This window comes from Ambystoma mexicanum, chromosome 6q (genome assembly GCF_040938575.1).
Source record: "Ambystoma mexicanum isolate Mex_15411 chromosome 6q, UKY_AmexF1_1, whole genome shotgun sequence".
NCBI lineage: Eukaryota > Metazoa > Chordata > Amphibia > Caudata > Ambystomatidae > Ambystoma > Ambystoma mexicanum.
Genome location: NC_090937.1, coordinates 1,309,606,289 through 1,309,622,363, shown reverse-complemented (window position 1 = coordinate 1,309,622,363; position 16,075 = coordinate 1,309,606,289). Strand labels below are relative to the sequence as shown.

The following is a 16,075-nucleotide window of genomic DNA, read 5'->3' as shown; positions in this document are numbered from 1 at the left end:
ACTACAATAACCAGAATCCCTTGAGACTGAAATTGAAAAAGTAATTAGCAACACCTGAAAAGGAACACAGCCAACACAGACTCCCTGGTGAGAGTTTGAGACTTGAAAGTACTTGGAGGAGTAGAACTATTGTGCATTTGAACTGCAGCAGTTAGGATTTAATCCTGGTAATTTTTGAACATTGTTGGGACTATTTGCATCTGGGATTCAACCCTGTTATTACTCACATCAGGATTACATGACTGGGAACTACAGTGCGCACCTGACCTTCTTTTTCTATCTATTTTGAGACTCTATACTAACAAAAGGAAAGGAAAATGTATGTTGCCCCAGAATGTTGACTGGGTAAATTATAATAATAAGCCTATTAACAAACTAACCAAGGGAGAACAAGTTGATGATGATGAAGGTGACTGGGTTACAATGCCACCAGAAGATTTAGAGAACTATGATGCCTATTGGATTTCATGCCATACGGATAGGCAGGGGTGTGTGCTGATAGAATGACCATTGGAACAATGGGAAGAAGATGGAGGTGACATGATTAGACTAAAAAGAATATTGATCCCTAAAACAAGAGCAGCTGAGTGGGGACTTGGAGAAGGATATGCTATTAACCACTATCGTCTGGCTCTACTCTTGCTCTAATCCCCTCCCCTGTAACTATTAGGCAAAACCTAAAAAGTAAGTTGGGTGACCCGAAGCAGGAAGAACCAAAAGAGATCAGGAGGAGCAATGGGGCCTTGTATTTGGAACATAATCATATCATACACTATATGATAAAAGGCCTGGGAAGTGCACCGGGAAGTGCTGTTTGGTGCTGAGAGGACTCACAAGCCTGTCTTGACTTGAGGATTTTGCTATTGGAGAACAAAGGATGACGGCTCCGTTTTGTATCTACCGCCCTGTGTATACACTCCACTACTGTGTCTAGAGTAGCTACTGTTATTACCTATAGCCTTTTGGACCCCAAACTGAACAGAATGTATGTTCTATTGTAGATCGAGTGGCACGCTCCCTACAGCTACTACAACCGGGAGCCACGCACACCTGCACGCGCGCACCTGGGATGTGCACCAGAAAGTGCTTTTTGTTGCTGAGAGGACTCACAAGCCTGTCTTGCCGTGAGAATTTTACTATTGGAGATCAAAGGATCAGGTGGCCCCACCCTCTGCAGCTACTAAAACCGGGACCCGCGCACACGTGTGCACGCAGATGGGAAGTGCACCAGGAAGTGCTGTTTGGTGCCGTGAGGATTTTGATACAGGAGAACGAAGGATGAGTGCTCTGTTTGGATCTACCCCCCTGTGTGTACACTCCACTACTGTGTCTAGAGTAGCTACTGTTATTATCTATAATAACCTTTTAGACCCCAAAATAAAAAACTTTATGTTCTATTGCAGATCGAGCGGCCCTGCCCCCTGCAGCTACTAAAACCTGGGAAGTGCACCAGGAAGCGCTATTTGGCTGTTTGCTGAGAGCGAGGGGCAGCACCATATGGAGCAATGAATTCCTTTGTGTGGCTAGGCACTATTCAAAATCTGTCATGTGATAACCCGGTACAATCCTATAAAATATTATCAAGCCGGGATACTTCAACATCTGACTTGGATTAGTCGGAACATTGCTCTGATTCTATATCTGTGAAATCTTGAAAGAGGAAAGTCCATCCTGCTTCAAGTTAAGTTCTGAACAATTAACGGAGGCCACCCGACAAAGAAAAATGGAGGCTGTGACTGTGACCGAAGGGGAAACAGATATGGTAGTTGCAGCAGATGCAGCCCACATAATCAACACACATCCGCAGCTTACAAATGCAAAACCAAAGAACAATGTGCGCCTCACCAAAGAGAAATTGTGTGAAAGACCGAAGCAGGTGAGTAGAGCCTGAGCGCAATCGAGCTGTACCACAATAAAGAACACCCCAAAATGACGAATCATTTCTCTCCGAATAACGGGAGCAAAGTGTGTAATGAGCAACATGAGCCCATACATTTAGAACCTGATGTAATACACACTCACAATAAGAATGGGAACGTGTCTAATGTTAATGTCAATATTGATGTTAATGCTGATGAAGCAGACTGTGCCCTGAAAGAAAATGTAATTGATCTAAGTAAAACACTACCATGCACAGGAATAAAAATACTTGAGAATGACATGGCCTCTAGGATTCCAACACTATGCATGATAGTGGAAGCCCCAAACCTGTTGAAATGTAGGTCCCTTCCACAAACATACCAAATGGACTAATAACTGTTGAAAATGAAGATGATTGGCCAGGGATTAGATCGAGTGATGGGATTAGATCTAGTGATGGGATTAGATCTAGTGATGAGATTAGATCTAGTGATGGGACACCTACCGTAATAGAAACAGTACGAGACATGCATCCCATGAAGGAACAAAGTCAAGCAAATTTAGTAGACAAAACATGCAAACCGATTGTGTGTGAACCTAATTTTAGTGATAAATTATTAGTTACTGTGAAAATCAATGACGTGATGATACATGAAACGAACACTGGCTGTGAGTTAACATCTATCCACAAAGTTCTAACCCTAGTTGATAAACTAACAAATCTTGAAAAACATAGCGGCATAAATGAGAAAATATATGGCAATGTGAATGATGATGCTTTTAATAATATTAGCGAACAAGATTGTGTTGAAACAGGGATTGAATCACACGAATTAGCACACATACCCCTACAGATGGCAGAAGCGAAAGTAGCTCAAAACACTAACCAACATGATACTAGAGTGAAACCAAAGAAGACTGAGAGTGAATGTGAGATGTGGACTAAAATATTAGAATGTGAAGAGGAATCAGATATAATTGAGGACAATTATCCCATAGAAAAATGTAATCTAATAATCCGAAGTATTAAATAATTAGACATGTTTGAGATGTTAGAAAACTTACAGACTTCATTGCTAAAAAATTGTGAAGCATGGACAAAAAACTTGATGTACAACCAATACTACTATATAAAAGTATCAATAGAGGTAGAACATTGTTTAAAGAGAGAAGTATAAATATTGACGACTATATAAAAGGTAGTCACATATCCACCACATAAATTGGTATACAAGTAAGTGAAAAGGACGAGATCCATATCCAGCAAACTGTGAACAAGTAAATGTAGATATTAGAATACGTGTAGGCTTGATAAATAGTCAAACAAAAGAGACTAGAAGATCAAAGGGTAACACAAACAAGCAAAACATAAAAAAGAGAGCATCACAAGCAATAATGTATGGCTCTTCTAGAAAAAATAAGAGCATCAATGGGTGCATCTCTGAAGCAGGCACACACAAAATAGTTTTGATCGAGAGTGATGGGGGACCCCAGTAGAAAGCAAAATGACAACACAAAGTGTATCAAGTCTCCAACAGAGACCCTTAAGACTAATAAAGCAAAACAGAAAACTGTGGTGATACATCAAACAAAAAATAATGTTTAGAGAGGGCCAGCCCAGATTAACAATGTGCCTAATGATATTAGAAACTATTTTATATAAACAAATGATGCAACTAAGACACTAGACAACAAATGACTTAGTAATGATACGAATGCTTCCAAACAAAGAACAAAAAACAGGAAAAATAAAAAGAATGTGTGTGCGGATATATGTGACTGCCTCTTAGAGGCAGCACAAAATATCTTTGAAGAGGAGAATGAGGAAACGACACAAGGATTAGAACACACCAATCAAAAACAAACGCAAGCCACTGAGAAGGGAATATGCCCCAAAATAGACAGTCAGAATGGTTCCAAAGAAATAGTAATGCATGCCTCTCAGGATAAGTAGGAATAAGTCAAAGGATGCAAATAAGGTGAATAGTAGTAAGCAGACTGATACAAGTAGTATGAGACACATGCATGAAATGCTAGATGCGCTACAAATTAGAGCAGTAGTTGGAATTGATCAACACCCACCACTCAATCGTGAGACTATATTATATTTTCATGACATTCTTCCCCTAAGAGTTATAAAAAATGACGATATAATCATAGTGGATCAATTGGAAGATCCAAACAATGTGACCCCTAAAATATGGTGTAAATCTAAATCCACCGTAAATTATATCCTAAAACATGAAAACAAACCTTTCAAATTAGGATATAACTGTTTATAGGTACAGATGAAACGAACCAAATACGATATTTTTCGAATGACCTAAAATGTAAAAAGAAAAGATGTGAGTCTCCGAGTTGAAGACAAAAAACGAACTGAACTCAATATGCTAGGAGAAGTAAGCAATGTGAACATCCTTGCATCTATTACGCTCACCTGGACCCCACAGGGGTGTCGATCGGACCCGGACAGCTGCGGTCTCCGTCAACGTGCTGCGTAGTGCAGAGATGACTGTCTGGACTGGCCCGCCTAGTCTTGTCTGCTGGACCCGAAGAAGTATTTTCCTGCAAGTGAAGACCGGGATTAACCACCTGTGGGTTTTAGTGATGGCCTCCCAACTGTTCTCGTTCTCCCCCACTAATCACCTCCGATATCCCCTTAGTAACCTCACCTTATGTTTGTAAAAGATGAGCTCTCCATCCTGCGTGTCTTGCAGGGGTGCGTAGATACCAGTTACTTCACTGGTTTGAAGGCGTTGGGAGAGTTCCGGTAAGCATTGACTCTGAAGTCCCAGGCGGGATTGGTAAGTATCAAGTTCAAAGAGTTCAATGTGCCCGATGTTCACTCTTGTCCCCTTCCTTCCTTAAGTTGCAACTGAGTTCGTGAGAAGAAGGTCTCTTAGCTGCTGCTGGCATTCAGGTAAGAGTCTGTGTTACCCAACACTGTCCGGTAACTATTGCATGCGTTAACGTGTTGTTTTTCTCCCTCTTTACAGATGCGACATATGAAGATATGGAGAATAATACCGCCGGTGGTAAATCAGGTAAGTCTATGGTGGTAAGAGGTATTTGTTAATTCCCTTGGCTCACCTTGTTATTCTTGTGCCCCTAGGTACCGGAGTACGCCGAAGAAATGATGGAGACAGTGCCGGATTGAAAGATGCTGTGAGAACTGGTGAGTATGGCGCCGTGCTGGAACTGGCGAAGCGACCCGTGCAGGACTGATGTACTTTCCAGGTCGGGAGATGAAATGGATCCGGAATCAGATGAGGAATTTGAAATAAATTTGTTTTCTAACCTTGTCCTTTTCTTCCTCTTTATTCTAGGAGCTCCGGATTCGAGGCGGGCGTGGCAGAAGACTGGATGCTGGCTGCAGGCACGCGGGCGTGGCAGAAGACTGGATGCTGGCTGCAGGCACGGTGAGAGTCATGCTGCTGGATGCAGAATAACACGAAGCATGTGCTGCTGTTCGGGCGTGGTTTAAATAGCCTCCAAAGTAGTCCCAGGAAAGAAGTTCCCCAGGACCACACCCGAGTAAAAAATAGTCCCTGTAGTAAAATAGTCCCATCCAGGCCTCACGTTGGCTTGGATTTATTTGCAGCATGGTCTGCATGAGGTAAGTAAAGTCTATGAGCCTGGCGCCTGTGGCGCCAGGCCTGATTTTTATTATGAGCCTGGTGCCTACGGCGCCAGGACTAAACCCAGACAGCCCTTAGCTGGGGCTGCTGGGATTTTTGTAAATGTCTGGATGCCTGCTCCCGGGGCTGATGGGCTTGATCCGGATGCCCGGGGGTAGGTATCATGACAGCATCTGAGGATAAAACAGAAAATAGTATGCATGAAGTGTGTGAAAATGAAGGCTATTGGCAATGGCTACCAATGGCCTTCAAGGCTCAGTTCATAAAATCCCTTCGATGACACTGATTTTATATGCTCATGGAACACCAGGGGGCATATAAACCTATTTAGTATTGTTGCCCTCTAGGAGACCTGGATAACAGAGCTTTGTGATATGGATGGGAGGTGCACACTTCAGGCTAAGGCCATAAAAGATCTGTGGGGCAGACCCAAGGGTGGCCTGATGATATCAGCTTGACATCCATGTCTCTAAATGCCACCCCTTGGTCCACGCCTATGGTCCAAGCAGCCATAGTTAAATGCAAATCCTACTGGAATAACTTGCTATTGATAAACATCTATGATCCTCCCAGAGCCATTGCCAATAAAGAAAACATAGCCACAGTCAAAATAATTTTTAATGTATGCAAAAGTGGGACTCCAATTATGGTACTGGGCAACTTCAATTCAAGAATAGGAATTAATAATAACTGGGAAGATGAAGTAATTGATTCAGGGCCCTATAGACATGCTGAATCCAATAAACATGGGAAAGGATGGGCAAACCTTTTCCAGATGTACAACCTAGTAATGCTGAATGGGCATTGTGCAGAGACGCAACTACTGCATTCACTCGCATTAGTGGTAAAAGTTGCTCAACGCTTGACTATATTTTTGTTAACAAAGAAGCTAGTGAATGCAATTGACATGGCCATAGTAACAAGAGAAGAGATGATCACTTGCCTTTATGTGTCCTTATTGCAAATGAGAAATGCACTAGTCAATTTGAGTTAAATGGCGACATCTCTTTAACTAATGACGCTAATCGAATCAGATGGGACCTTAAAAACTATTGCTGACGCTGATATGTGACATGGGGAGGAGGTGAACCATCTCAGGCCACTTTAGCACTACCCGAATTTAGCACGCTGACTAAATTAATCAAAGACGCAACTGCAACAAAAAAAAAAGTACAAGAGTGTACGTGAAAAATGGAACATAGAACATGGGAATACGAATTTATACGATCATAACATACAAATAGCAACAAAAAAACTTAGACATGACATAAATGAAATAATTAAAAACAATAAGACACTTATACCTGAAGATGAAGTACCTAGTAGTATAAAAATGCTGGAGAGAAACGCCTGCAAATGGCTGCGAGAGTATAAGAACAAAAGTAAGAATCAGCTATGGATACGACTGGCAAATCTAGCCAGAACTAACAATAATGGCGGTATATGGGACTTTGTAAATGGGTTTAAAAAAAGGATTTGCCAGTTAATCGTGTGAATGAAGAATGCTGGCAAAAGCACGTAGGCCTCACATTAGAGATAAACAAACCTGTAAAAACAATGCAACTTGGATCTGTAGAGCAAACGTGAGCGACATAATAAAGATACTAGGAAATCTATCATCCTTCTGACGATAACTTTAATGGCTTAATCAGACTATCCCCATGGTTTGTGGGGAAGTGCCCTTCACACACTATTTCAACATATTGGCCAATCAGGACAAGTACCAAACACCTGGAAAGAGAGCACTATTCTAGCGATACACAAAAAAGGCAGTTGGAAAGAACCCATGAACTATTGGATGTTAGCAATGCTGGACATATCAGCAAAGATCTTTGCTAAAGTGTTATTATTAGAATTAAATCAATGGATTGCTAACAACCAAATACTTCCCCCAAATCAGACAGGCTTTCAAACTAAAGCATCTACAGTCCAAAATGTACTCACTTTAGTTTTCCCAATAGAATACGCATGGGAAAGACATCAACTCCCAGTGTATGGAGCATTTATCGACTTTAGATCAGCCTTTGACACAGTAATGCGTAACAGACTGTGAAAAAAACTCAAAGCCTGGAATATCCCTGAATGACTGTTGTCCATGATTAGGCTTCTCTATAAGAATACCATGGTTTGAGTAAGACTGGATGGGAAAGGGAGAGTTACTGGATAAATGCCTACTACACGTGGTGTTAAGCAGGGATGCATTCTCGCATCCACGCTGTTCAACCTTGCAGACCTTGCAATCACCATAAACAAGACAGAAACATGTACCATAAAAATGAGTAACCTTAATATTAGTTGGTTGGGTTATGCTGACGAACTTCTATTAGTGGACTACACACCGATGGGCCTACAAATCAAACTTGGTGCATTAGGTCAATATGCGAAAGACAATGGTCTAGGAATTAACATCCATAAGAAAAAAATGGTCAATTTTATTGGTAAAGTCAAAAGTAAAAAATCTAATCTTATGAGATGGAGCATCAATCAAACTAATGTAGAAATTGTAGAAGGTTTCAAATATCTGGGTGTGCATACTGACAAAAAAATAAGTTGGAACACTGTATGGGATGAAATTAAGACCAAAGGCATGAAAATGACTTATGCCTCGAGTAACCTCATCGGCAACCAAGGTGGATGCACAATTAAAACCATTATGATGCTCTATACTGCAAAGATACTCCCGTGTATGTTGTATGGAGTGGAAGTATGGGGGGCAAAAACGAATAGTGGCCTTGGGAAAGCTAGAGGCCAAAATACTGAGACAGTTACTAAGAATGCCAAAATCTCTCCCCATAGAATACTGAGTTATGAAGACTTAACTATCTTGAATAATGGAACCATCATGGTGGATGTTTCCCAAGTATTTAAAAACATAAGCAAATATAATGAATTTGGTGTAATTGGTAATAGGCATCGGACACATTGTCGATGGGTAATAGGATTTGAAACTGAGCACATCACACACACTAACATGAGCCTTAAGAGATGGGTAAAGAAGAAATTACAGAGGTTGGTGAAGGAAGAACAGGTTGTTCGTTTAGCAACAAATGTCAATAGTGGCACCTTTATCCAATACTATATGGAAAATAACATGACGCCAAAGTACATCTTTGCATATCCAAATAGTAGGATAATACGGCTATACTTGCTCTTTAAATTTAAAGCCATTGAGATCAGAGGGGCAAAACTGGGAATACTGCGTAAGGATAGATAATGTAGATTATGTGGTGCCGCTGTGATTGAGTCGGCTAAGCACATTATGTGCCAATGTAATAGCTTAAACTCACTAAGAAACAAGCACATGAAAGCATACAATAAGTTGATCAACTGTGATGAAGTAATGACTATGTGCGACAATTTACTAGAGTGTAATGACATCAACCTAATATACCATATGATGATATTTTATGGAATTTGTATGGGTGTGCTTCAGACCGTCTCAGGATTATTTTAACTTAATGTATATAGATTTTATTGTTGTTTTTTCTTTATTATTCTAGCACAGAAGATGAGACTTTTACTTATGATTGTCCTTTTTCAGTTTTACTTTGTATATGTATCTGTTATATGCAAAACCACTATATGTGTATTATGATTAATTAAATAAAAATAAATAAGAGACCAGGTGTATGTTTCTCTGAAGCTGTCCTGCCGGCTTTGCCTGTTATCACCGCTAGAGGGAGCTGTTGCCTTACGTATACAACAATAAGACTTCAAGCTCATCTTCCAAATGTGTATTCCAACAATTATAACATACAATTAGCTGCAGAAAAGGCCCAAGACTGGGATACCACTGTAACAGCATACTTTAAGTTGCATACACTAAGAAAATATATACATTTTTTTAAAATAAATTTAAACAGAATTTCATTTCATTTCATTGAACATTATTTCTTTAGCAAAATAAATTACTTCTTTTTAATTTCTTGATATGTTTTATTATATCTATAATATTCTTCATGTACGTTTTAAACTTTATTTGATTCAATTTATGTTATTTTATGATCTTATGTCTACTTCAAATCATTCTGCATGTGAATTTTACTACTCCGACATCCCTCAACATTATATATTTGAGTCCAAAACCAAGACAATGAGGAGCATATACAACAATTGGCAATATGTTCAACTTTCAACAGATTCTGTGAGATTTTGTTTGAGGTTACTACTCCTCCACCAAAAGGTGCAAGATGCTATACAAATTCATTTTTTCTATTAACATAAATTACGTTAAAATACACCACATAATATATTTACACTCTGAACATGTCTTCCTTTACGCACATTAGCCCGTGTACACAGTATTTTCTACCAGTAAACTGATAAACAAGGTTTTATTCTTACCGGATTCAATGTTTCTCGTCTGGTTTTGTACTAATTCCGGAGTATCATTAAATGCTGCATAACCCTGAAACAGAATTGAAGTGCAGATACTGTTTATTCCTGCACATAATGGCGCACATAGAGCAGGAAGGAGCAATAAACTGAAGACTTCTGCTAGCCGTAGGCAAGTAAGTATGGACAAACTCTTACACAAAACCTACTGTTTAACAATGCTCGATTTCACAACAAATACACCTTTGGCAGCCCCCAAGGACTATAACTAGCCTATGCTGCCAAAGTATCCAAAGCATAGCGTTAAAGCCACCTTTCTGAATTTACTTTAGTTTTATAATTCCCAACAGTGAAAGACTATGGTGTTACTTCCAGCATGTTTACACCTGCATAAACGTAGTGTTGGAAGGGCATTCATGAAGTGTACATGACATTGGGGTGGTTTTGTGGTCCTGTTGCATAAACTGTTCATTTACATAATAAGTCAAAGATAGTTACAGTTTCAGATTACGTTTTCAATACTTCTAGAGGCTCACATACTCTGCTCAATGGCCCAAAAGGCACAAGAGCAGTGACACTTGGCAGACTGGCAATGGGCTACTGAGGGCACAGTCTGGTTTGATCGATTTTCAGTTTCCCCTAGAATCGTCAATCGCCCAAATGCGGCACTCCATACAGCAAAGAAGCCGGTCTCTAGCATCTTACGGACATGTTTGCTTGTTTGAAGCATTGAAAGGAATATGTTTGAAGCTGACAGAATTACTCCATCCAACTTGCACTGCACTAAGTCTCTGTGACCAATAGACACTTGGGATCATTAACTTTAATATTCAAACTGAAAAGTGGAAACCGCCAACCTGAGCATTTAAGTGCACTACTGTTCCACTCTGTGCACGTTTCATTATTTGCTCTACAAAGTGCAAAAAACCCACATAGATCCGGGGGAACATAGTTTTACGTGCACTATTTGCAGTTGGTAATGCAAACAAGTGTAATGGCCTCTCACCGTGTAAGCGTGGCTGGATGCATTTAACCTACATTCCTATGGAATATTCCAGGTTTTAGCCAGTGCTAGAAAACTGTGGATTCAATAGGGATGCAATGCAATTACACTACCATCAAAATTAGAAGCAGAAATAAATGCATTTGATTTAGGCAGGTCATAGGGAGGAGGAGACAGAAATGGTAATTTTGTTCTATGCCCCTGCTCCACATTGTAAAACTCAAAAATCCCCCGAAGTGCTATATCTGGTGTAAAAACATGCACAAAGCGTTACAAGTGGTTTTCACACCAAAGTGACTGCTCCAGGGATAGGAAAATGACCTCCGCTTTGTGGCCTAGTTCTGATACAACTTGTTTTTCACTATCCCAGCAGGAGACCTGCAGCTACATTTTTCACAGTTTGCTGTTTAATCATGAGGACCTTGGGGTGATGAACTGTTCCCATAGTTAAGCTTCAGTGATGGGACTGTGAGGACGGCAGTCTCTCAACCAGGCGGTGCCAGAGAGTTAAAGCTGGGCTTCTGAGTTTCCTCTTGCTGCATGAGCAGCCACCTAGTTTTCCAGCGATGAGAGGTTGAATAGGCTGGATCCAATGCCTGCTCATGCCCTTCTACTCAATTGCTTTAAGGCAGGGTTGGCCAGGTCCAGGCATCGAGGGCCAGAAACATGTCGGATTTTTAGGATACCCCTCATTAATATTCATGAGATTAATTTGCATACAATGATTCGAAATATATGCAAGTGTTTTCTCATGGACATTAATGTAAAAATAAGCCCCGAGCTGGGGGGAGGCATTACCGCCTTCAGTTGTTAAACGGTTAAAGTATTTAGCAAGTGAAAAAAGAAAATGAAAAGCTGCCTGGCATGGAACGGGATACGTAGTCCTTTCTCCCTTTCAATTGCAGCCATTTAAAAGTGAATTAAAAAAATAAACAAACGAGATAGCTGCCAAGGTCCTGGAGAAGGGACACACAGCTGTGGGGATGCGCCAGCTCCAGCGCGGGACCAGGCAGCACAAGGTAAGTGGGGCCAGGGTCGGAGGGGGGAAATATGTTTAAACGGGGGTGGAGAGGAAGAGGATGCGGGGCACAGGGGAGCACTACCTGGACACCCGGCCGGGGAAGATGGCGGCCTCCAGAACTGAGCAACTGCAGAGCGGCAGGATTACCATATGGTAATGTCCCCACTTCGAGCCTCCTCATTGGCTGTGGGGACCAGGCCATGCGCCCGTCTGGTACTGATGATGGATATCCTGAAAACTGTCAGTATTTCGGACCTCCAGGCTTGGAGTTCGGCAACCCTGCTTTAAGGCGTGGACACATAGGTTTGTGGCAGGACTGCTGGTAATTTCACATGAAGGAACAGCCAACGCAACCAGTGTTCTGAATTAAGCAATGGGTGTCCCTCAATTTAAGCTGGTGTAACTCAGCACTGAGAACTTAACAGTTTATGAGGGAATGAAAAGCTTAGCACAGAAGAATGTAATCAATTTCGTCATAAACATCTCAGTGTACAGTTTCCTTTGGAAATCAATAGAAAAGTACATGGACGTGATGGGCAGGCTCTGAAAGCTATCCCACAAAACTTGTGTTGATTGTACCCTCTACATAAGAATCAATGGACACTCAACAGGAAGTGTTTGAAAGGCTTGGCAGACCATCCATGCTTTCTGCAGGAGAATAACCGTAAAGGCCTATCCCTGAAGCCCGACAGATGGTGGCCATCTCCTAACACAAAGTAACAATCCTGACTTCATTGATCCCATTAATACGAAAAAGAAAGCATTGGGAACATTTCTCAGTAAAAAAACACCTTGTAAAGCTTAATTTACCTTTTGGACCAGACTTGTAAGATCGGTTTTGCGTATATCATTTAGAATGTTGAGCTGCGACGTCACATTAGGGAGCTAGGGCAATAAGCAAAAATATTTAGAGAATTTTTATATGAAAATCCAGATCTTTATTTTGCTGACATACACACTGATGCAGTATATCCATCTCTATCAAGGTACAGTCATCAACATTTCATTGGACTATTTAGAGAGAATACATAACAAATATCCACATTATTAATATAGACAGCTCCAGAACTGGCCAGCATTCCTCCTAAAAAGCATGCTCTTTTACAACACATCTAAGGCTCAAGTGCAAGAATGCCCCTCGATGATGTTTTAGGACACAATCACTTGGACAGAGCAAGAATGCACGTATATGATGTTTTTAGGCCATAAATCACCTATCTACAGATTGAATACATATCAGTATCGCTTGAAGAAGCAGGGCCTGCATAACTGGAGCACTATTGGAAGATTGTGAATGAGCTACATAACTTGTATTAAGAAAAGCTTGGGGGCGTGCAAGGTGATTGGTAAGGTAGAGTGAGGGGTAATGTCCTCATTAGTCTGTTAGATGTGCAAAGAGGTGGGTGAAGGTTTTCGAAGTGGTGCAGAGAGATGTGCAGTGCCAGTGAAGCCTACCAAATGAGCAGTGATGAAGAGTGGGGAGGTAATCGGACAAAGTCCTTGTTGGGGGAAGGGCAACTGTAGATAGAGAAGAAAGAGTTATTATTAACTTGACACATTATATACATTTTTGCAATAGTTAAAACACTGATATATTTTATTACAATCTACCCCCCCCACTTGGGATTGGACAAGTCCTATACAAACACAATCCAATCTTTCTCCAATACTCCCATTCCCATTGGTTGCAGCTATCTTAACTTCCATCTTCAGATCATATTCATAGCACACCCTTTTTTAGGATTTGTCCGTGGCAGGTCATGACATCATCATACAGTTACACATTCACATATAAGCAAACATGTATTACAAGTCGCAGCCGGTCTGAGACCTCTTAACCCTAAATGTAATTGCACATGATTTGCACAAATACTTCCAGCAACATGAGGGAGCGAAGAATAAACAAGTTCCCTTTGAACTGTCGATATCCATCTCACCCACCCTGGCTTAGTGGCGCCATTAGAACGTTCAATTTATACGACTACCAGTTCAACACTCAAGGCCACAATCAAAACAAAGGGAGTATCGGTCACTCTGGCCTTCAGCGTCACTCACCCCACGTTTGTTGTTGGTCAAAAACAAATGGACGGATACCTCTGCAAGCTCCCATGCACTTAAGAGATTACATCTGCTTTCGCGATACTGCTAGGCCATAAAAACCATGGGCCTGTTGGCTCACCATCTGCTCAGTTTATCATTACTTCTCCTTTGTCCTTCAATCCTGCAAAACTAGTTGTTCACAGATGTTCAGAATTAACCTTGCAAACTGCTGGCTGCAAAGTTTAATAAATGTTTAAAGAGAGCACACTACCTGTAGATTTAGAAATTCCCAGTGTATGTCTATCAGTGTGCAGGCATGTTTAATAACTGTTGTCTTTTCTTGAGTGTGGGTTCTTCATGACAATTTCCCTTCCTCGTATGCGCTTTATGAAACTCCTCGTGGCCCAGCTTCTAGGCACTTGGTAGCATACCATATCTGGATTTTGTTTATATTGAATTTGGTGATTTTGTCATTTATCTTTCCACGTGCATATAGATCAAATATGTATTAATTTGAGCACAAAGTAACACTTGGAGTAACACATCCCATTCCCATTTAACTACACTGGATACAATATTGCAACATCGCCCCAGTCACAAATACTGCACGTGCAACATGAAGCCCTCTTCATCATTGGGCCCTTTCCTGACCACCCCAACATTCCCTCCTTTAGTTAATACTTTATCTAATAAATCATATTATTTTTCCTTAAAACGATCTTCTGGGGAAAAACCCTACCATCATTTCTCACATTGCTCAAGGGGCGTTGCTGGGGGGGGGGGGCTAAGGGGCTATAGCCCCTGATCTTTTGGTTCTAGCCCCGGATAGAATCTCAGGAGCTACAGCCAAAAGACTAGCTAGCCCCCAGTCCCAACAGTTCCGACATCAGCTTAGCCCCGGGTCTTTCCCAGACCTAGCAACTCCCCTGCATTGCTCCCAATATGGGCATAATCCTCCGCTGGACAAACCCAACTCATCCCCACACCATTTCCGCATCTAACCGCTGCTCCACAGAATCATCACAACTTGGTGGAGGACACAAGGCAGCCTCAGTCTGAGTACCCATGTAATATGAAAAGGTAGTGTATAGCATGGCCTGGATCCCCAAGCATGCACCCCAGATAAAAGCAGACTGCCCTTGGGCCCATCGGAAAACTCCCAGCCAAAAGAACGGATGACTCAGCCATAGGGCAAAGTTACTATTGTTTATTAACGAACAAACAAAACATAGATTACAGCAGAAAAACAAAGTTCATCCAGAGCTCGCAGCTTCTAAGCATGTGTCACCCAGTTCTATTCTGGTGAGACATCAAAAACACTGATTCCCTCCTGGAAACCTATCAAACATGGTATAGTCTTTATAATGAAAATGTAATAAAGAATGACTTATAACAAAAATGATATAACCAAAATAATAACGAAAATGTATGTGGGGGTGAGGTAAAGGGTTAAATCTTGTGAAGAAATGGTTGGGGTCAATTTTTAGCTGGCTGTTGGAAACAGGGGTTTTGGGGGGGAAATAATTCATTATAAAGACATGTAACCGTCAAACATTTGTATTGGTCAGTTTGGGCAAGATATATATAAAAAATGTAAAGGTTAGTTTAGGGATTCACTGCGATGTCCAGTGGCTCCTACTAGCACCATCTCTAGGAACACCCATCTACAATGTTGCACGGTCGTCGAATGACCATTGGCCCTTGCAACAAATTATATCCCCATGCAGAATGTTGGATTTGGATTCCACAGAGTGTGTCGCCCCAACCCTGGGAGCCCAGACAGTTCTCAGACTAAATGTACCTCTTCAAGGTAATGAGAAAGAACACGGAGGTGTGAAGCGTTCTCTAATGCTGCTATTCTCTGATCGCCCAAGTCTGTGAGAGTGCAGTCACTTAACAAAACATGACCAACACTTGTATCGTCTTTTCTCTCGTTCTCAGGGAGCAATCTTCTCTCTCTGGAACACGTGTGTCGAGACCACGAAAGGATTTTAGCCAGAATTTCTGCAGGTGGCTCACTATGTCAGTAGATGCAATTTTCCTGATTCGCCTTCATCCTTGGCCGGATGTCCTGTTTCTACTTGCCTTGAGCTGTGGAGATCATGTCTGCTTGTCTGTGTTTCTCGAACTTGTCTCCTTTATTGCTGGGTCTGATGGCCTATAACTTCTATAGTGTCC

At 41.2% G+C, this 16,075-nt stretch overlaps 1 protein-coding gene across 12 annotated transcripts in view; it reads right to left on the bottom strand.

Moving 5' to 3' along the window:
- The window catches only part of PROM1 (prominin 1), a 922,577-nt gene that overhangs the window by 306,353 nt on the left and 600,149 nt on the right, over positions 1-16,075 (bottom strand). For all 12 annotated transcript variants that reach the window (XM_069631918.1, XM_069631917.1, XM_069631924.1 and 9 more), the window contains 2 exons: positions 12,668-12,742; positions 9,843-9,906 (listed from right to left, as the gene is read on the bottom strand). In XM_069631918.1, coding sequence (XP_069488019.1) covers positions 9,843-9,906; positions 12,668-12,742 — 139 coding nt within the window. The remainder of the gene's footprint in view (positions 1-9,842; positions 9,907-12,667; positions 12,743-16,075) is intronic.